Genomic DNA, 22,618 nt, shown 5'->3' with positions numbered 1-22,618 from the left:
CATCAAGACACAAAAAAATAGGATAATTCAATAAGCTCACATAAATTTAAGAGCTTCTCTTTAGTTGATTTTTAAAAAAGCTTTATACTAGAAACACAGCAATAGCTTTTATAGGAGGCACAAGATAGTTACAATGTAATACATCTCATGGCACAACAGCACTGTGTGTATCTACATACAGGGTAAATTAAAGGTACGGTTTGGGGGGGGGGGGGGCAGAGTTGGGTGGTTAACAAGCTTGATGTTGTCCACCAAGAATAAATATGTAGCAGCACTTTAAGATAGATGATGTACTATCTTTGCAAATTATTATTTTCAGTTTCAAGGTAGAAAAGTTTCCTGAATGTTGAGATGTAATACAAGTGTTAAATTTATCAAGTTTTCCTTCATTTGTTTAATTTGTTTAAAACATATCTCACTTACGTAGAAAAGTGTTCCTTTTGAAGCTTATCAATGAACCAGTTAACATTACATTTTCAAAAAATACAATGAAAATTTGAACTTATTTCCCCCTCTGGAGCACTAAACAATATTAAAAGCAGCATATCAATCACAGAACACAAACAACATAAGAATCATTTTTAAGCAATAAACTGGAAACTACTGACTAGAAATCATCATTTACTGTTTTAAATTATGAGAATTAAGAGATATATTTTGAAAAACAAAGTAAAAAAATATCATTTGAGATATTTATGGCCACTGATGAACCAAAGAGATTGAAAAATTGACGATATATTGTCAACATGAACAGCACTAAATATCTGTTTCTCCCACACCCATAATTTGGCAGGCAAAACCTTTAACACATTTTTATTTTATTTTATTTTATTTACCTCTTCTCCGCCCATAGCTCCTGGCTGCATGTAAACACAGAAGAGAATTGTTGGTACTTTTGTCATAGAACAGCAATTAGATTTAGATTCAGAAATAAGGAAAATGTAGATTTTTATGTCTTTTCCCGTTGCACCTTCCCCCCCACTTTTTTTTTTTTTTGAGAATGAAGTTCTGACATTTCAAACAACCCTAAAAAATATCTTTAAGACGACACAGCCAAGACAAAATTTTAAGCACATATGCTATGCAACATTATTCCAGATAGCAAAGAATATTTTAAAATTATGACGCCACACAATCCTTCATAGGTGTTGGAAGAGGTAATGCACATAAGCTATAGTAATTTTAATTAAAGGGAGTAATTGTGCAGAAAAAAAACAATTATAGTTTTGAAAAACTATATTTAAACATCAAGGGATTTAAACAATTAGCCATTCTACAAAAAAGCTAAATTTTCCACCAAAGTGATATAAATTCAATAATTAGTATGTCATCCAAACCTGTTCATATTGATTTGAATGGCTACAATATACAACTTGGCGTTTTTTACGAATAAATCCGAAAAATTGTAAAACTGTTTATGTTCTGATATCTGCATATTGCAAAATGAAGTCACACATCCAGTATATGATATAAACTGAAATGGCTAAATGCATTTACATTTGCTTTCTGAAATTTTTATGTATCATAGAATAGTTTGGAGCATTGTATTTCGAAACTACACTGAGAACTCATCCCAACAGAACATATCTGTGCCCTTCCAAAATATTTACAATGCAGGTGGCCTTGGATCACAAATTTCCCATCCCTGGGAAGAAAGGTCAACCTGTAATAGAAGCCAAAAAATTCTAGGTATATGGCAGACAATTGCTCTGCCACTTCTATTTGGTATTGTGGGCAGGGTGGAGCTTATTCATGAGAAGTACAGAAGGGGGAGCGCTCCTAATACCATTCATTATCTGTAACTGCATCGTTGGGGGTTGTTAGGCTTGGAACTGGAATTTCCTGGTGCAACATTTGGTAGGAAGATGGACTAGCACTAGGCCTGGCAGCATACTGGCTCGACCAATTCTTTAAGGTAAGAGTTTGGGGGGTGGGGGGAGAGGCTGCTCTGAGGGGAAACTTCCACCCTTCCTGTTATTACTTATCGGAGCTGGAGGCCTCATTCAAGGTCATCATCCTACTGGAGGGGAGCTGCATCATTCTCTTGATAGATCTTTTGGTTGATGGGAAGGGGGTCATCTTCAAACTACATGTACCATTTCTTCATCTCTTTGAATGAATTTAGAACAAAAAATAGCCAAAATACCGAAGTATAAATGATATTGTAGGATCCAAGTAAAAAAATGAAAGACAGTTATGCTTACTGTTAACATTTAGGCTGCCTCTATACTATGAGCAAGGTTTGACAACATGGTGATAAAAATCCACCCGAGTCTTTTCTAAACTACAGAATCCATCATTGCTGTTGCTTCAATACAGTTATGCTGCACCAGTGGTGATTTATGGGTCCCAGTTTTCATATTGATGAATCACTCATAGTTCAAACCTCTGCTGCTGGAGAAAGTTTTTTGCAAGGCTGGGTTAACAGAGTAGCAAAGCATATAACTGGTTGTATTTTTCCTAATGGCAAAAGGTTGTTTTTAAAATGCAAAAGTTAGGATGTACAACCAATTACAAAGGTAGCAAAAACAAACAAAAAAAAATGTTCAAATCCCCTTCAACCAGCAAGATATTAATTTTCTATAACTGAATTTTGGATTTGTCTTTTACCTTCATGTTAAATCAGACTTTTTGGAGATTTTGCTTATTCCCCTCCTCAGCTTTTGGGACATTTACAATCATGTTCCTGCAAATTGTGCCAGTAGCAGAATGAGTGTAACAGTCCCTGGCCAGGCCAGGCCGACAAAATATGTATTGTGAGATCACAATGGAAAATAGGTTTCATTAGACTTCAAAAATTGTAGCAGCTACACGCTGAGTATGCTCACAACCGATTTTCAATTGCTTATCACTTATTCCTTCCAAATATGAAACAAACTTCCTCAAAAAGTACCTTACCCACAAAATAAGTTGAGAATTTTTTGATTCATCTGTAAGTTATTGGTGAGTACAAATACCAAAAACATGAGTGATTTTCCTTGTATTTTCCTTCTCCCTCTCCCAATTCTATACTTTATCGCCCACTTCAAAAGAAAAATTATTATGGAGCTATGTATGTGTGGAAACTGGGTTATAATGGAACACGACAGAAACAATTATACCATTACTACCAAGAACGCCATAATTATGAATGCAATCGAAATTTATACTTAATTTTTAATACCCATTTTCATTTCAGACTGTTTATTTTCCTCCAAGTACCAGGCTACTGCACTAGAATTGCTTAATTTCTAATTTCTTCTATTGTCTCGGCCAGACCATGGTCCAAGATTACATTCCTTACACAAGCAACATCAATAAGTGGGCATGTCTCAACAAGCAAAATGGGCGCATTTTTCCAATCATGATAACTTGGCATGTTTGAAAAGCACTGTTAAGATGCAGGCTAATACGTCTGAAGTGGTGTTAGCTCACCATCTTGTAGCCGTAAGCTAACACAATTGAAAGACACCCCCTCTCTCCTGTCAGGTTATGCAGTGTTGCTACACTGGCCTTACTAGTGTTACTATCTTATTTATTTACGCATTTACTATATGGGAAGGTGGATGTCATATTTATACCACTAAAGACAGGAAAATATTTATATATTATAGTGTATACACACACACACACTAATATCCCTAAATTTCTCAGAAAAGACCTTTATAAAATGACCTAAAGATAGATATTTGGTGACCACAATGCTCACATTTTCTGATAGGCTGACTAACAAAATGCATAAAGAAAAAATGAAATGACACAGAGAAACTGAGGAACTACACTGTAGATAAATTTTTATTCAAAATGTTGTTTAATTATTTAGGAAAATAAACTGAATGACAACAAAATGGTAACAAGTAAGCTTCATGTGTGCAAGTGAGTGTTACAGTAAAGAGCTTTTCAAATAGAATAAAATAACCCAAAAATAAATGAGTCCTTTTACGAGATGTAAAATACCCCCAAACTAATTGATCTAAAATAATCTGAACAGAACCTGAGGCTGCCATGCAAAAAATTATTCATGCAAACATCACAGAAAGTGGATTATGATATTAAGGAACTCATGGGTTACTAATATAAACAATTAAAATTAAGCTATAAAAGAAGATGCAGCAGGCGAGTACTTATCTAGGTGGGACAGCTGATTGAGGCCGGAAATGGGTAAAACAAACACTGAAATGCTATGATAATACAAACATGATTAAAAACCCACCCTGAAGGGCCTGAGTTTTTTTTAAATCCCAAATTAATAAAAATCACAACACACAATAGATTTAAATAGAAAACCATATGCACTTTTCCCATTTAACCAGTTAAAGAAAGAAATAAGACCAATTTCCTCATTTTATAAAATACATAGTTGTGATAGAAGTTGGTCATAAAATATAAACATTTATTTGAAAATCCCTTTGGACAATTCTATTCAATATTTATATTCACGTTAATTTTTAAAAATTGCTAAAACGTTATTAGACCAGGGAATTTGGGAGTCAAAATGTACTTTCTATATTTCCTTCAGCAATGTCACTGTTACACATGATACAAAACAAGAATGTGCAATTTGAGATAAAAATTATATAGTATCCTGCCTTGTTTACAGCACAAAGTCCAGGCCATTGCAGACTTCGCTAGAAGGAATGGCTCAGCTATCTGAAATCCATACTACCAGACTAATATTAAGTGTGACTCAGCAAATCTGAATGCAGAGAGCTTCCAACAGGCTTTGCCCAAAATGTAGTTTACAAACACTAATGGAGAGAAAACACTTAAAAGCTAAACAGTTTTGAAATTATTTCTGTGCGAAGGCAGCAATGCTTCAACAGGAAAATGAAAATTATCTACTTACCGTAATCAATGAGATCACAAGTCTGACATTTCTGTGCGGTTATTACTGCTTACGAAATTAGAAAAAATACTGTGGTGGAAGTTGTCAACCATATAGCTAAGGGTAGCTGAGAATTTCTCCTTACCTGCAAGGGGTTAAGAAGCTCAAATAACCTGGTTGGCACCTGACCAAAACGACCAATGGGGGGAAAAATACTTTCAAATCTTGGGGGGGAAGGGTGGCTTTGTTTTGAGTGTGTTCTCTTGGGAAGCAAAAAAGTATCAGTTAAAAAAATCCTTCTCCTATAAACCAATCCTGAACCAGTCTCTAATATTACAAAAATAGTAAGTAAAGCCAAGCAAGGTGTGTTAGATTATCTTGTTTTAGCTTGTGAATTTTCCCTTTGCTAGAGGGAGGTTCATTCCTGTTTTTTGTAACTTTGAACTAAGCCTAGAGGAAGTTCCTCTGTGTTTGTGAATCTTTTGTTAGCCTGCAAGGTTATTTTCCATCCTGATTTTACAGAGGTGATTCTTTTACCTTTTTTTAAAAAATAAAATCCTTCTTTTAAAAACCTAATTAATTTCTCTATTGTCCTAAGACCCAAGGGTTTGGGTCTGTGATCACTTTCTAACCAATTAGTTAGGATATTATTCTCAAGCGTCCCCAGGTAAGGGAGTATAAGACTTGGGGTGATATTTTGGGGAAATAGGAACTCCAAGTGGTCCTTTCCCTAATTCTTGGTTAAATCACTTGGTGGTGGCAGCGTACCAAAAAACGTGTGCCTTGGGGAAATTTTAACCTAAGCTGGTAAAAATAAGCTTAGGGGGTCTTTCATGCAGGTCCCCACAACTGTACCTTAGAGTTCAGAGTGGGGAGGGAACCCTGACAGAAGTGTCAAGAGATTTTAGCCACGAGAGAATGACAACCACTCCCCCAAAATGCACTGCCCGTGGTGCCAAATATGGGGCCCTATTTTCATAAACCATATTATGAATAGCTTCAACATGCAAAACACAGATGAGTGGCAGTCTCCGGTACACTGTAAATGAGACAGCCTACAATATGAACAGATATAATTCAAGAGCACCATATTTTGGTAATATAATAAAAAGTTTTTCAAAAATGTGCAGCTGAAATAACATTAGCAATTAGTTTCCCAGTAGGAGGTATCCACTATGTAAACAATTAGTGTGGGCACGATTGTCCGGTTTATACATGATTGGCTGAACATCAGAGGTTTAACAGCTATTATAAAGTGTAATTTATATATACACATACAAGTACAGCATGCATAAAAATTTTGCTATTTTGAGACGTGAAGAGCCTATTTACCAGGAATTATACTGGCACAGACTCACCCATGTCAAACAGTAAGGATGTTATACAACTGCAAAACCATAACTGAACATTTATTTCTCACTTATGCAATTCCCTGACCTTTGGTAGTGCATGATTTGCATAATGACTGCAGAGTTATTTCTCAGTTTCTGGCCAGCGTGCAAATCCCTGAATTCTGATGGACAACAACTTGGAGTACAGAGATCTGCATAAATATTGTATAGCAATTATGCAGATCTAGGTATTCTAAGGGTTACTTCCCATTCATGTCTCCACAACAAACATGGCCGCTTCAACTTCTGACTCCCTTCCTGAGCCCACCACTTCACCCACCTCTAGAAATACAATATAATTTAATTGACAAGGAAGTGGGAGAGAGGAAGTTGAGGATTCTAAGCCTTCTTTAAGGGCACAAGGAGCATGGTCATGGGAAGAATGAGAAGACTATGGTAAAATGGGAAAGGGATTATAGATGGGAAGTTGAGCTGAGAGTAATTGATAATATGAGAAGAATTTAAAAGTAGCAAAGTTGTACATGACAGAGGACCACAAGCACATTTCCAGTACAATAAAGTGCTTCCTGTTAACTTGGTAATAATCATATACTGCATAAACTGACTCCTTGGAAAGAAACAAGAACATATTGTAGCAGAAGGGGAAACCGGCACTTTTTCAAGCCATACACACATTGTGTTATAGGAAAATAGAAAAAGGTAAACACCAAGAGTGAGTGTGTGAGTCTCAAGGATGATGTAACTAGTAAAGCCAAAATAACATAAAATGCAGGCCAGAGGATTCTGAGAGTATAGTAATAATAAATAAGATAAGACTTGGAACTGTGGCTAGGGAATAAGCATTGAGAGAGATCTTAAAAAGGGAGCAGGGACTATTTTAATAGCCTAGAGAATGGAAATGAGAGCTGTTTTATTAATAGGAGTCTAAAGAATCAAAAAGTTATTAATATAACCCAGGTTTCAGAGTAATAGCCGTGTTAGTCTGTATTCGCAAAAAGAAAAGAAGTACTTGTGGCACCTCAGAGACTAACCAATTTATTTGAGCATCAGCTTTCGTGAGCTACAGCTCACTTCATCGGATGCATGTGATGCATCCGATGAAGTGAGCTGTAGCTCACGAAAGCTGATGCTCAAATAAATTGGTTAGTCTCTGAGGTGCCACAAGTACTCCTTTTCTTAATATAACCCAATCACTATACAACATTAAACAGTTTTTAACAAGGTTTGGAATACAGAGATGTCAGCTTTAGTACCATGGCTAACACACCATTAAAAAAATCCTTTTAACCTTTTATAAAAGAGAAAAGAAAAGAAACAGTTAAAGCATTTTAAATGTGAAGTATTAAATAAGGCATTCCTTTAATATCCCTTGTTCCTTTTTGCTTTAGCTGGAGAGAATTTAGGAGGGGAAAAATCCTTGTTTTACAGTCCTTTGTGGTATCAATGATGGTAATAACTATACTTTTGGGGGGGAAGTGAAGAAGTTAATTGACATGGGCTGGAGTGGTCATAATCTTAACACAGTACTTAAATGGTATCAGTAAAATACTTTCTATTTAAATTAATTTAATCTTTTCGTCATCTTCTTGCATCTTTTTAAAACAATTTTATATAACAGGACATTGTGACAATTTATGAACTTTCACTCACTTTTTATGGTTGAGCTTACAATTAGGGTATATTTGTAGGCCCAGCTATCACAACATAATGCACAATAATTTGGATGCCAAAGGGTAAATACAACCTGTTCTTAAAGCAAAGAGGTAGGGAAGTGGGGGGAGAGGTCATATGTCCCATATTTAAGTCTGAAACATGGTCATGTTAGTTGGATGACATGTAACAAGAGACCGCAGAAGACATTTCACATAATATTTATTACCAGCCAACGTGAAACTGCTTTGTGTTAACTCAGTAATTATTATAGTACTGTCCATAGCATCAGACTCAGAAGCCTTTAGTCTCAGATTTCAGGATATGGTCATCATCACTAACTGTGATGTCATATCTAGATGATAAAATTAACGTATTTGGATAATGTACTAACTGTGCTCAATTACAAAACAGTTACATAGAGTACTATAAATATTACATCCTTTGCGGTGTGAAGATGTTTTTAATGACTTTAAATGGAGCTTCTTTTGAAGTAATTCAATAATTTTGCTAACAATGTTTATTTCTTATAAAAAGGCAGTTAATAAAGAGCAGTTCAGTACCATCTCACTTTGCATGGGTTACTATATTTACTGTCACCATTACTGTCTCTCAGAAAGAATAAGGGTGGGCATGAAGACCAATTATCCTCTTACATGGAGAAGAGAAGTTTGTGTTCATGACAGGTGCCAGTTCGGAAGCTCTGGAGACAGAAATTCTCTATATAGAGCTTCTTGACATTGTCCTACCAACATGCCTCATCTAAGACTGAAGAGGTCACTTCTATATTCAAGTCTGTATTTCAGACTCCATTCCCAATCAATCCTTGATATGTCCACTGGAACTGCCAACAACAGTGCTAACTAATGTTAATTGTGGTGACACTTTTTGGTATGCTAACATATGCACTAGGAAATGCACTATGACCCACTCATTTCACAGAGGTGACTGAACAGGTATTAGATGGCAACAGCTTTCTACCAGCCTAGGATGCATTTTTACTAAATCTATATTCCTTTGCCAATAATGAGCTGTCCCACTCCACCTGCTGTAACAGTAAGACAAGCTATACCAAAGTTTAACAGTTTATTCCATGAAACAGTTTGTAAAAAATGTCATAAAACAAATGGGATACATGGAGGAAGTAGGAATTACATGTCCTATTTCCAAGTGAGAAATTGAATTTATAAAAAGTAAAATCTCACTCCACCCATGTATTTACATTCCAGTAGATTCATAATAAAAGAATGGTATAAGAAAATACCATCCAAGGACAAATGAGTCAGTATATGGCATAGTAAAGCTACAAAAAGGCAACTATGTTTATTATATATAATTTTCTATATAAACAGCAATTCACCAGACTATTTTCTGCTTTGCTTGAAAACTGGCAGCCTTGTTGGGACTTTTGAACCTTACCTGGTTGTCTGTGGCATAATTTCAGTGTGACCCATGCCGAAATATGTCTTTATTCACTCATCCCCTAAACACAGGGAATGTTCCTTCCTAGCCACACACCCTCTTCAATGCCACTAAAACATCCTTTAAGCATGAAAGTTAAGAACTTGAAGAACACGCAGGGTTTTTAAAATCGTACACTACTGCAAGTTAATTGAATGTTTAACAATGTGGGACAAATTTCTAGGGCCAGTTGTGAAAGGTTGCTTATTTGGTTAAGCAAAACTAGGATGAAGACAAGTAGAACGTATTGACAATATTCCATTAAGGCTATCCATTGTCTCCATGAAGCAAAAAAGGAAGGAAACTGAAGCACTGCAATTTTAACTGCATCTCAAATAATTCTGTGAAACTAATGAAAAAAAGCTGCGTTTCAAGGACTATTTCCCCACTTACAAAAATCTACAACTGGCAAGAAATTGCATTTGCAAGACCATCATATTGCATGTGTACAAGAAGGTAGAGTTACAATTTCTATGGGAATTACTGAATATCCTGTCTTTTTTATGTTTAAAAAAATGTTTAAATAAACCTTATTTCTTTTTATGATACATATGGTCTCAAGAATTAGCAGCACCATTTCAACAGTAACAAATCTTAAGACTACTGAACTTGAGCATTAGAAGTTATGTAAGCATCTGTAAAGACTTAAGCCTGGTCTACACACAATTTTTGAATATAGTGTAACTATATTGGTTAGGGATATTATTTTTATACCATTATAGTTATACAAGTACAAAACAAATCCCAGTGTGGATGCAGTTATCCTGGTATAGAAGTGCCTTTTACCAGGATAACTTTTATTCCCTTTTCCTGTTGGCAGAGCTGGGAAGAGAACCCAGAACTCTTGACACTCAACAATGAGCTTTAATCTGTAGCACCCACTTCCTCCTTTTGAAGTTGTATAATATCATATTTATTAAGGGCTGGTACCGCTACTATCATCATGTTGAGGAATACACTTTTCTTCAAAGATACTTGTCTTAATGGATTCCTACTCTTGGAGACAACAAAGCAGAGATCTTGCCAAAAGACAAAATCAGAAAAGATAAATATGCTTAGAATAGTACACAATAACTTTTCATATTTTACACTCAGACACACATGTGTTTACAGGAATAAGATATTTCCCAAAAGAATGCCACAGCAGGTAAAAGAAATCAAAGAGCATCCTAAAATAAACTGAACTCTAACAAGGTGGAAAGTCTGGGCACTCAAACTGAAAATAGTTGGTGGAGAAAGTAGGCTATTGGATTTTTTGTTTTTTAAAAAGAAAGACCAATTAGCCAATTACAATTTTGTCTCTGGAGAATGAATTTAAGTAATAGTGCTTGGTAAACATATGCTGAAAAGACCATTTACTTTGCAAATCTCCTGAATTGACACATAATGGGCATCAACATGACCTTCAAGTTTTCCAGTCAGTAGCAGTAAGAAGTGAAAAATAGTCTTCTAGACATGATACTCTTTAAGAAGTTAGTCAATTAGCACCAAGTGAAACAAATCTGAGTAACCTCCCTTAGAACTTTAGTCAACTGCAGTTAAAAGCCTAGCACCATTCTGGTTTAGAACATGAGGGGAAGGGCTTCCTCAGGATGGGCATGCATACAGCTCTGACTACTTGCACTGGAACTCCACAGCCACCTTTGGAAACACCTTAAGATAAGTCTGTACCAAATTAGTTTTGACAAATTTATTGTAAAGTCATTAAGTCACTAGAGACTGAAACAAGCTGAAGTCACAGCCACCAAGAAAATCATCTTCTATGTACGAAACTTGAGTTCACATACCCAGTAGATCAAAGGGAGCTTTCAGCAGCTTAGTTATGTCCACATTAATAGCTTGTAACATGGGGGACTTTTTGGAGGAGGTTTTCAAATGCATTAAACCCTGTTATGACCCTGATCACATGGGTCAATAGAGAAGCTGGTCTACTTTCACTATGTGCATGGTAGGAAATGGTACAGATGCCAGATTAATTTGTTGAGAAGTTGTCTTTAAACCAGTTTTTCAAAATTCTATACTTTATAGAATTGCTTGGTATGTTTTGCTGGGGGATTCGGCCAGTTAGAATACTGTAAACCTAATAGTTAAATTCTATAAAACAAAGCTGGACTGTGGAAATAGTCTTGACTATTAAGCACATTCCTGTTACTATTAAACATGGGGAACTTCCTCATTGCAGACCTAAACTTCCACACAACTTTGTCCTAAGATGTTTTTATCCAAAATGGAAAATAAATGATTTATGCTCTTAGTTACCATCATCTCTTCATCTCCCTGAAATTTCTTGTCTGATCTTTTCCTTTTAGGGTATGTCAACAGTGAGATAAAAGACACGATGCACCAAGTCTCAGAGCCAGGTCAGCTGACTCGGGCTTGTGGGGTTATAAAACTGCAGTGTAGACGTTCGGGCTCAGGCTGGAGCCACTGTAATTTTTACAGTCCAACACCCTTCGCCCTGAGAGCCTGAATCAGCTGACCCAGGCCAGCTGCGAGGCTTTTATTGCAGTGTAGACATACCCTTAAGATTCGGGCAGGGATAACGTCTACATCTTGTATAGCACAAACACATTGTTACTGTTTATCATAAATTGTTATTTCAAAGGAATGAAATCCACGCCACTGATGGGTGATGAAGTCAGAAGTTAATTTGTTCAGGTCATTCCAAATTAAAGCAAATATAAAACCACAACATCTAGTATTCATATTGCAACATGCTTTACAAAAAGACCTATTTTAATGTGTTTTAAGAAAGTTAAAAATACTCTCTAGTTCTCTTGATTATTGGGATCAATTTTCAAACCTCCCATTTCATGGGAAATACCACCTAGATGGAGCTACTATAAGGCAGCTGCATAATTGGTAGGGAAACCATTCCCAGAGAGTAGTTATCAGTGGTTCAAAGTCAAGCTGGAAGGGCATATCAAGTGGGGTCCTGCAGGAATCAGTTTCTGGGTCTGGTTCCGTTCAATATCTTCATCAATGATTTAGATAATGGCATAGAGAGTACACTTATCAAGTTTGCGGATGATACCAAGCTAGAAGGGGTTGCAAGTGCTTTAGAGGATAGGATTCGCATTCAAAATGATCTGGACAAACTGGAGAAGTGGTCTGAAGTAAATAGGATGAAATTCAGTAAGGACAAATGCAAAGTACTCCACTTAGGAAGGAACAATCAGTTGCACACATACAAAATGGGAAATCACTGCATAGGAAGGAGTACTGTGGAAAGGGATCTGGAGGGCTCAGTGGACCACAAGCTAAATATGAGTCAACAGTGTAACACTGTTGCAAAACAAACAAAACACACACACAATTCTGGGATGTATTAGCAGGAGTGTTGTAAGCAAGATGCAAGTAGTAATTCTTCTGCTCTACTCCACGCTGATTAGACCTCAACTGAAGTATTGTGTCCAGTTCTGGGTGCCACATTTCAGGAAAGATGTGGGAAAACTGGAGAAAACCCAGAGAAGCAGGGCCGGCCCACAACATTTTGGCACCTGAGATGGCGAGCTCAAATTACGCCCCCATGCCCACTCGCTTGGGCCAAAACTTTGACAGGTCTCAATTCTGCCTTCTTCCTGTTCTACTCCTCTCATGGTACTGCTCTGCTACCTACCCCAATAAAGAAGAACTAACAACTTAAAATGCCTTGTTCAAAAATTTTAAGTAAACTTAACTTTCAAATGCCTAAACAGCAAATGTAACTTTTCTTGTCTGCATAGTTGTCATAAATATAAAGGGAATGGTAAACACCTTTAAAATCCCTCCTGGTCAGAGGAAAAACCCTTTCACCTGTAAAGGGTTAAGAAGCTAGGATAACCTCGCTGGCACCTGACCAAAATGACCAATGAGGAGACAAGATACTTTCAAAGCTGGAGGGGGGGAGAAACAAAGGTTCTCTCTGTCTGTATGATGCTTTTGCCGGGAACAGAAAAGGAATGGAGTCTTAGAACTTAGTAAGTAATCTAGCTAGATATGTGTTAGATTCTGTTTTGTTTAAATGGCTGAGAAAATAAGCTGTGCTAAATGGAATGTATATTCCTGTTTTTGTGTCTTTTTGTAACTTAAGGTTTTGCCTAGAGGGATTCTCTATGTTTTAAATCTGATTACCCTGTAAGATATTTACCATCCTGATTTTATAGAGGTGATTCTTTTACTTTTTCTTCAATTAAAATTCTTCTTTTAAGACCCTGATTGCTTTTTCATTGGTCTTAAGATCCAAGGGTTTGGGTCTGTGTTCACCTATGCAAATTGGTGAAGATTTTTATCAAGCCTTCCCCATGAAAGGGGGTGTAGGGTTTGGGGAGGATTTTGGGGGGGAAAGACGTTTCCAAGCAGGCTCTTTCCCGATTATATATCTGTTAGACGCTTGGTGGTGGCAGCAATAAAGTCCAAGGGCAAAAGGTAAAATAGTTTATACCTTGGGGAAGTTTTAACCTAAGCTGGTAAAAATAAGCTTAGGGGGTTTTCATGCAGGTCCCCACATCTGTACCCTAGAGTTCAGAGTGGGGTAGGAACCTTGACAATAGTAAACACTGGCATTTTTATCTGTTTGAATAATCAAAGTGGTGCTTTCTGTGCCTTCTTGATTGCAAAGATTTGAACTGCTTCCTGCTGAAGGTCCACAGTGTGGGCCAGCTCATGCTTTATTGAGATGGTTGCTAGGCCAACCAGCCTCTCCTGTGTCATTGTGGAGCATAATATGTGTTTTTATTAACTTCCGCTTGGAGAAGCTGCGTTCTCCACCGGCAACTGTTACAGGAAGTGTTAGAAGTATGTGCAGAGCAACAAAAGCATTTGGAAAGAGGGTGGTCATCTTATTTGTGCAAATATATTCCAGAACAGCCTTTGGAGTTGACCCTGCTGAAATGTATCTTGAAAGGGCTTTAAATTCATCACCTAAATCGCTCGCATCAATATCGCACATGTCAACACGTGTCAACACGGTCTCTAGTGCCCTGCATTGCTGGTGTAGGTCTTCTTCAGGTATAGTGAGGAGTTTTGGAATATCGTACAACATCCCAAATATACTGCTGGATTCCTTGAGCTGCATGAAACGTTCAACTGACTGTGTTTTACAATCTAGCACCTGGTTAAAGAATTCAACTTTGAATTGTTGTTTGGGGTCTCTTATGGGATTATCCCGTGCCTCGTAATCAAAATGTCTTCTTCTTCAGTGACTCTTGCATTCTTGAATGGGTGGGAAAATAGATTCAGTGTGAAGTTCCTCTGCCAACTTCTGTGCACTCTTCAGAACGTTTTGAAATCCCTCAATTGACCGGTGAGACTGTAGGTTTGACTTTGCTTTGTCCAGTTGTTCCATTGCTCCAGATATATCAAGGTCAACACCTTAAAATATACAGACTGTGGCCAAATTATGGTGCACATTTAACAAGAAACACAGGTGTAAGTGCAACACAGCCAAGTTAATATTGCTGTAGGAATTGTAACTTCAGCAGTCTTCTCTGAGAATTTCAAATGGTATAAGTACTGCATACATGTCTGAGAAGCTGCATATGAGCACATTGTATCTCTAGAGAGTCCAAACCTTCAGACTTAATCTTTGTGCTGCCCATGCACAATATGCAATTCCTAAGTGTTCCTAACTTTGTTAATTTTTATCCACTTTAACTTGGTTGATAACATTCTTTTCAATAAAAACTATTTAGATGCCTAATTTCTAGTTTTAAAAATTGTCATTCAAGTCATTCTTGAGAAGGGTATGCAGCACAAGAGAGAGCAAGCACAGGCCTGGGGAATTGGGGGGGCATAGAACTCCTCCGGCCCCTGCAAAAATGATCAAATTTATATTCCTGTGCATGCCCCTCCTCTTGAGTTGCCTGAGTGGAAAAATTATGGTAGCAATTCCAGTCCCATTTCCCCTGCTCGCTTGCTCAACCCTTCCCCCCTCCCTTGGAAAAAACCTCAAAACAAGTGGCTGAAGACATATCACTCAAACATTCAAAACATTAGAAGTCATGTTTGAATGGAAGCTAAGCATGGAAAGTTTAATCTAAGAAACAGTGAATTTTTCAGAAAAGTTAGGAGTATGTGAGAACAGGAGCTAAAGTTAAGACAGTTTGTGTAAACTGAACTATAGGGATTGCTGTAATATTATAAAGTAATTATATTTATATAAATACGGTTATATCTAATATACAGTCCTCTATTCCTTGTGGTGCGAGTAAATGATTTTTTTGGCTTGCTGGCTGAACCAAAACCAAAACAGATTTCAGGGTTCCCAAAGTAAATTTTTTTATTTTTCTGGTAACTTTTATTTTGAGGTCAAACAAAATGTTTCATTTGACCCCAAACAAAGAGATGTTTTATTTCTAATTTTTTTAAAACTTGTTTTTAATACAAATGGAAGTATAATTTAATAGAAAAAGCAGTTTTGAATCAAAACAAAAACATTGTTACAAAAATATAAAAAAAGAGTGATTTTTTTCAGAATTTTATTTTTTTCCCCCAAGACAAAACAATTTAGCAAGTTTACAAAATGTTTCAGGCAACTCCAATGTGCATTTTTGGCAAAAAAAGTTGCTTCAGAGAACCGTTGCCCAGCTCTACTGCTAAGCCGAACGCTCATTTTACTTCATATGAGTATGTGCAAGAAATGTACAATCAAGCAGAGACACTTAACGTCCTGTAGAAAAACATGGATCTACTGCTTATATTTCTATAACTGACAATCAGATCACCACAATAAAATGAAAAACAAACATTAACATTATCAATTATTGTTATAAGTTTTTAATGGCCATTTGAAATTTTTAAATATACAAAAATCCAATTTACAGATACGGTTTAAGAAGCATTCTGATCTCTTCCCCCGTTAGACTGACAGATGTTTAGATAATACAAATGTCAGTGAAAATGAATTTCTTATCCAATTAAAATAATAACAAATGGAATCTCTGCTTTCTTCCATCCCACACCTCCCATTGTTCACTAGAATGTGAACTGAATAGCTGCAAAGCATCCTGTTGTCAAGCAATCTGCCTCAGCAATTTTACTGCAAATGAATGTGATCATTATGCATTATAAATATGTTCCAAATAGCTTTGTGTGTCTGAAAATAATACCCGTTTTCTCATTAACACTTTTGGTTGCCTTTTTTTTTAAAATGAAGAAAAAATTGTGTTTTCATTATAAAATGGCATATTTTATTAACTAATAGTTTCCTCTTACTAGTTACTGGGGGAAAAGCCTGGTAAAGGGATGTATGTAGAAGGACGAAAGAGGGGACAGCTAAGGTTGTGAAGGATGGCCTGTGCTGTACTGTGGTGTGTGCCGTGGATGGAGGAGTAGAGAATGGGTTCTGTTAGGTAAATTAACTTTTTGTTTTCTTGCTTTTGTGAGTTTGTGTCAGATATGCTGTATATGTAGCAACCCTAACTGCTTCCAAATTAAGTTTTTTCTATATTATTTTATTATGTTCCAAAAGCAATATGTAAAAGCGTTTTTACTTTAACATGCTACAGTTCTGGAATTATGTAGCTTTTTTAAAATGATGGACAATATGACACAGTGGTTTGTTTAAGAAACTGTTTCTATTTCCTTCACTTTCCATCATCTGTGTTCTAGGGAATTACATGGCAAAGAAAAAGGCTTCTATCCTCTACTTCTTTTTGTTAAGGGATCTTTGAAAGCTAAACTTATTCTCTTTCCCTCTCCAAAACCCTGGTGAGTGTTCCCTTTAGTTTTAATTCCTCCTCTGCACTCTTTCATTCTTCAAGTAAAAGTGGGAAGTATTGTGAACAAAAGGCATTAACTAGTTTTAGTCTCCCTTATCTTCTCCTCCTAAATCACTCTGGTCTCCTGCTTATACTCACACTTCCCCAAAATAGAAAGGAAACTCGTACATAAAAAACATCTGAATAACTGTGTGATGCAGTTCATCCGAAAGGTGGGAGAAAACAAGTGTCTCTTAATAAAATGAGCAATTTAGTTTCCCTGCCCCTCTCCACAGCACCTTCTCCAGTTCAAGAAGGAAACTCTTACCTCTTGCATAGCTGCTAACATTTTAAAAGTTTCCAGGAATAATTTCCCCAGTAAACGGGAGAGTGCCTGGTCCCATGGCTAGGGCACTGGACTGGGCCTCAGGACATCTGAGTCCTATTCCAGCTCTGTGACTGACCTGCAGTCAGGTAGAATATTTCCAATAAAATTCCAGTAAAAGCCTTAGGGAACCAAAGTCAGAGTGTGACTGAACTAAGTAATTGCCACCCATGTTCACCTTTTCCCATTTATAAATTTTAAATGAATGTTAACTTAATTTGCTTTCATCACCACTTTGCAGTCTCTACTCAGCCACTGAGAGACATCCTGCCAATCAGGGAAGGCAGCAGCTTCCACTGGAGGCTGCTACTTTGCTGGAGATTAAACATTTGTGATGCCAGTAAAATGAGTTCTATTGTCTGTTGTCATACATCAACCTACTTTAATAAAGCTTTACCAAAAAAAGTAAGTAAGTATGTTAAATCTTAAGCAGGGGGCATGAACATTTCCTTTATCAAAACAAGGGAAAGCCCTTAAATTCTAAATGATGGGCACAATACAAGATTCAAGATCCCTAAATTCTGAAGCAAGATCCATTGATTCTACAACACATTGGTGCAATGACTGGAAATTCTCTAGTAAATTAATTTAAATTCTAAAATAGAGATTTTCAATGTTATCTCAATATTACAGACACTCAACTTGAACATTTTAAAAACTGAATAATTTTTTAAAATTACACTATCTGATCACCCTTTAAATGTAAATTTCCAGATTACATTTTTTTTTTAAAATAAAGATTAAGGTTTGGTTTTCTCTTATGAGCTTTACAAAGGTCATTTCAACAACAGAGAAATGGATTTATGGACTATGTACCTGATCCTGCAAACTGTTCTACATAGGCACAGGGAACAGTTTCCAGGACAGGGACCTATTTAGGGAAAACAGCAAAATTGATTACACACAAAGTCATGTGAAAAGCTTGAAATACAACTCAAAACAAAGGGAAACTTGTTTACTAACTTAAGTTGATTGCCTTAAGTGTTACTTGCAACTGTAGTAGGATACAATTCTCACACAGAAGGGTAATTTTCAAGTTAACACATTCCCATTAAAATAGATTTATTTTATGCTTCCCCCACATTCAGTTTTCAGTATGTACAATTAACAAAGCATAACTGCATCACAGAATTTGTCATGCGGGAAGCTGGAGGTTTTGGCAACCGCTTACGGAACAGTTGGGCCTTTTAGCACCTGAGAATGCATCGGAGGAATTTTGGAATGTGAGATAAGCTCATTAACTGGATGGGGATCAGGATCAAAGTATGGACTACATTCTGCCACGCTGACTCATCTTTAGTAGTATTCTTATACTATTAATTAGAAGCCCTTAACTTCCATGTAACATACTAAGACTCTCCAAGAAAGCCAATGAAACAGACTATCTCCCACCAAGATGTTTAAGAGGTTTATTAGGATTTGTTTTTATTCTATATTCTATGTATTTCACAAGGCAAGAGGGCCAGTCTGTTATTGGATCATATCATTTACTGCATAAGGTGAGTAACTTCTCCTTTGAATAGTTCCCTGGTTGCTACACTTAGGTGACTACCAAGCAGTATCCCTTGTAGGAGACAGGAGCTTCAGAGTCAGATCTAGTACTAAAGACAGAACTGCTTTGCCAGCCGCAGCATCTTACTGGAAGCATGAACCAAGGCATAAAGTTTGAAGAGAGTATGTATTGAAGTCCAGGTTGCAGCTCTGTAAATTTAAACAACTGGAACATTTTCAAATAGTGCCATACAGATAGACTGGGACTTTGTAGAATGGGCAAGTACTTGAGAAGGAGGTTGAGCCCCATAACAAAATATGCCCCAAGATACACCTTGAGAGTCTTTGGGTGGAAACTGTGGATCCTTTGCATATGTCTGCAAAAGAAATAGAAGAGTCTGGTAGACTTTAACAGCTTCGTTCTGTCCAAATAAAAGGCTAAAGCACCTCTGACATCCAAGGTATGGAAGACAATTTCCTCTCTGATCGGATGTGGCTTTGGGGAAAAACTGGAAGATTAATAACCTCGTTTATCTGAAATTCAGAAGATACTTTAAGTAGGAATTTAGGATGTGGCTGCAATGAAACTTTTTCCTTGGGGAAAGCTGTAAAGGGAAGATCTACCATTAAAGCTCCAATTTCTCTGACTCTCCAGACAGAAGAGACAGCCACCAAGAAAGCCATCATCATAGATAGGTGTCAAATATAAAGGGAAGGGTAACCACCTTTCTGTATATAGTGCTATAAAATCCCTCCTGGCCAGAGGCAAAATCCTTTCACCTGTAAAGGGTTAAAAAGCTAAGGTAATCTCGCTGGCACCTGACCCAAAATGACCAATAAGGGAACAAGATACTTTCAAATCTGGAAGGGGGGCAAAGTTTGTCTGTCTGTGTGATACGTTGCTGGGAACAGATCCAGGATACAAGCCTTCCAACTCCTGTAAAGTTAGTCAATAATCTAGCTAGATATGCGTTAGATTCTGTTTTGTTTAAATGGCTGAGAAAATAAGCTGTGCTGGAGGGAATGTGTATTCCTATTTTTGTGTCTTTTTGTAACTTAAGGTTTTGCCTAGAGGAATTCCCTATGTTTTGAATCTGATTACCCTGTAAAGTATTTACCATCCTGATTTTACAGAGGTGATTCTTTTACCTTTTCTTTAAATAAAATTTTTCTTTCAAGAACCCGATTGATTTTTCATTGTTCTTAAGATTCAAGGGTTTGGGTCTGTGTTCACCTATACCAATTGGTGAGGATATTATCATCAAGCCTTCCCCAGGAAAGGGGGTGTAGGTCTTGGGGAGATATTTGGGGGGAAAGACGTCTCCAAGTGGTCTCTTTCCCAGGTCTCTGTTTAAATCGCTTGGTGGTGGCAGCATACTGTTCAAGGACAAGGCAAAGTTTGTACCTTGGGGAAGTTTTTAACCTAAGCTGGTAAGAATAAGCTTAGGGGGTCTTTCATGCAGGTCTCCACATCTGTACTCTAGAGTTCAGAGTGGGGAAGGAACCTTGACAATAGGTGACACAGAGAACTCATGGCCAATGGTTCAAAGGGAGGTTTCATAAGGTAATTAAGTACCAGGTTTAAGTCCCATACAGGGGTGGACTCTAATTTGCAGAAAGATTAATTAAGCCCTTGACGAATCTTGCTGTTGTTGGGTTGGCAAACAGTGAATATCCCTCTATCAGTGAATGAAAGGCTGTGAGACACCAAGTGAACTTTGATGGAACTTATAGAAAGACCAGTCTTTTTTTAATTCCAATGGGTAATGGAGAACAGTGGAGAGGGAAGAATGAACAAGCAAAAAAAAACTGTTGCAGGATGCACCAGTGGTGGAATCTCTTCCATTCTCTGAAGGTAAGCATTTCACATAGATGGCTCCCTGCTGTTCAACGATACCTGTTGTACTTTTGCTGAGTAGAACGTCTCTGTACTCAACCACCACTGAGGAGCCAAGCTTTGAGTCAAAACTTTCTAGAGTTGGGATGAAGAATCCAACTGGAATCCTGGGAAAGTAGATGTGGAATGGCTGGAAGTCTCAATGGTGGACAAGAAGCAAGGCGAATCAAGTAAGGATCTCATACTTGTCTTGTCCAAGGAATGAGGAAGTGTGACCCTAACAGCATCCGTATCCCAGAAGGCAAAGGGCCCCCTGGCAGTGAGTTTCAGCTGGCCTGACCAGCTCAGTGTTCCCCAACTCAAATTGTTATAATTTGTATGTGAAAGGTTTCATAAAATGATTTTGGAAAACTAACACCATGCTGGTTATTAATATCACTGAAATGTTTGTAACAGTGTAGGTGAAATTATGGATACTCTCTGGTATGTTTTGGAGACTAAACAGACAAAGGAGACAAAAATAGGTTTTTCCAGATGAAGGGGAAGGCAAACATCTCTGGCTCAGTGGCAAACTGAGCCAGTTGTGACTGGCAACATGGACAATGGACTTTTCACTTGCATTGGAGGTTGCAGGAAGGGCATTTGTATTGTAAAAATCACAGGAGATTGCAAAATCAACCTTGTGTCAGCTCCCAGGGGGGACACAGCAAGCAGAGAGTCAAGCTGAACCCACAGGAGGGCTTCCTGACTTGTGAAACAAAGACAATCCCTCTGGGGATATTAAAAGAAGACTGAGACTCCATCTTCATTCATCACCTTAGGAGACAAAGAAACCAAGCAATTTGTTTTCTGTGATGGATCCTGGCCTGGCTGGCTAGTAAAAGCTGGAAAGCAGATGGTGGGCAAGAGGAACCATCTTGAACAAAGACTATCTTGCCAGATTAAGTTTTAGTCTTTTAGGTGCATGTTTTCACTTGGATTTGCTTGTAATCATTTCTATCTTTATCCCTATTATTTGGTATCACTTAATTTATGTTCTTTTGCCAATAATCTTGTTTTCTTTTTACAATAAATCAACTCAGTGCTATGCTTGAACAGAAGCATATGTTTACCTCAGTTAAATTAATAAGCTGTAATGTACTGACTCTTAAGAGCAGCAAACTCAATATCTTTCTCCTCTGAATGAATAGTGATATGGTCTGTGCACTGCCGAGAAACATCTCTGAGAAGCTCAGTGGCTATAGTTTACTGATTGTTACTTGCTAGACAAAGTTTGGCTGGGAGAGCCTCAAGGAGTTTGCTGGTACGGAAGAGAGACTAGTGTGACTGGGAGCTGACACAAACTAATCTCCAGCAAAGCTCACTCTTGCTGAGGCAAAGGGGTAACACAGTGGATGGATCACAGCTCTGGATATCCCCAGCAGCATGTTACAGGAAGGCATTCCCTATGGACTGGGGACCCAGCCCTCCTCTTGAGCTGAATTTTTGCACTTCCTTTTGGTTGTGGTGACAGAGGTCCACCGCCAGAAGCCCTTAAATCAGAAAAATAGATTTGAGAATTTGAATCCAGCTCTCACTTGTAATCTAGGGAGAAGTGCCTGCTCGGATCATAGGCCATGGCGTTTTATATGCCTAGTAGAGGCTGAGATGAGGATTTGATTGGCTATACACTAGTTGCATAGGTTTTATTACTTTGGCACAAAGGGAGGGGGATCTCACCCACACACCCCATCCCCGATTGACAGAACACACAGGCTATATTGTCTGTCATGACTGACTGATTTGCCCCTGATTAATGGAAAGAAGTGGATACAGGTGTTCCTGAGTACACACGTCTAGGAGGTTAATATGAAGAAGAGACACTTGTGCAGACCATTCGCCCTGAGCAGTGTGTGCATGGCTAGGTGCATTCACCATACCACAATGTTAAAGTGATGGTAGGAGGAGCTTGGATGAGAG

General features: G+C 37.6%; 1 protein-coding gene across 19 annotated transcripts in view; it reads right to left on the bottom strand.

Moving 5' to 3' along the window:
• The window catches only part of CPEB3 (cytoplasmic polyadenylation element binding protein 3), a 181,886-nt gene that overhangs the window by 73,979 nt on the left and 85,289 nt on the right, over positions 1-22,618 (bottom strand). For 8 of the 19 annotated variants that reach the window (XM_037904945.1, XM_037904942.2, XM_037904947.2 and 5 more), the window contains one exon: positions 837-860. The exons of the other annotated variants lie outside the window; for them this stretch is intronic. In XM_037904945.1, coding sequence (XP_037760873.1) covers positions 837-860 — 24 coding nt within the window. The remainder of the gene's footprint in view (positions 1-836; positions 861-22,618) is intronic. 19 annotated transcript variants of the gene reach the window in all.

This window comes from Chelonia mydas, chromosome 7 (assembly GCF_015237465.2).
Source record: "Chelonia mydas isolate rCheMyd1 chromosome 7, rCheMyd1.pri.v2, whole genome shotgun sequence".
In the NCBI taxonomy this organism is placed as follows: domain Eukaryota; kingdom Metazoa; phylum Chordata; order Testudines; family Cheloniidae; genus Chelonia; species Chelonia mydas.
The sequence above is the reverse complement of the archived record's forward strand: the minus strand, read 5'-3'. Positions and strand labels throughout refer to the sequence as shown.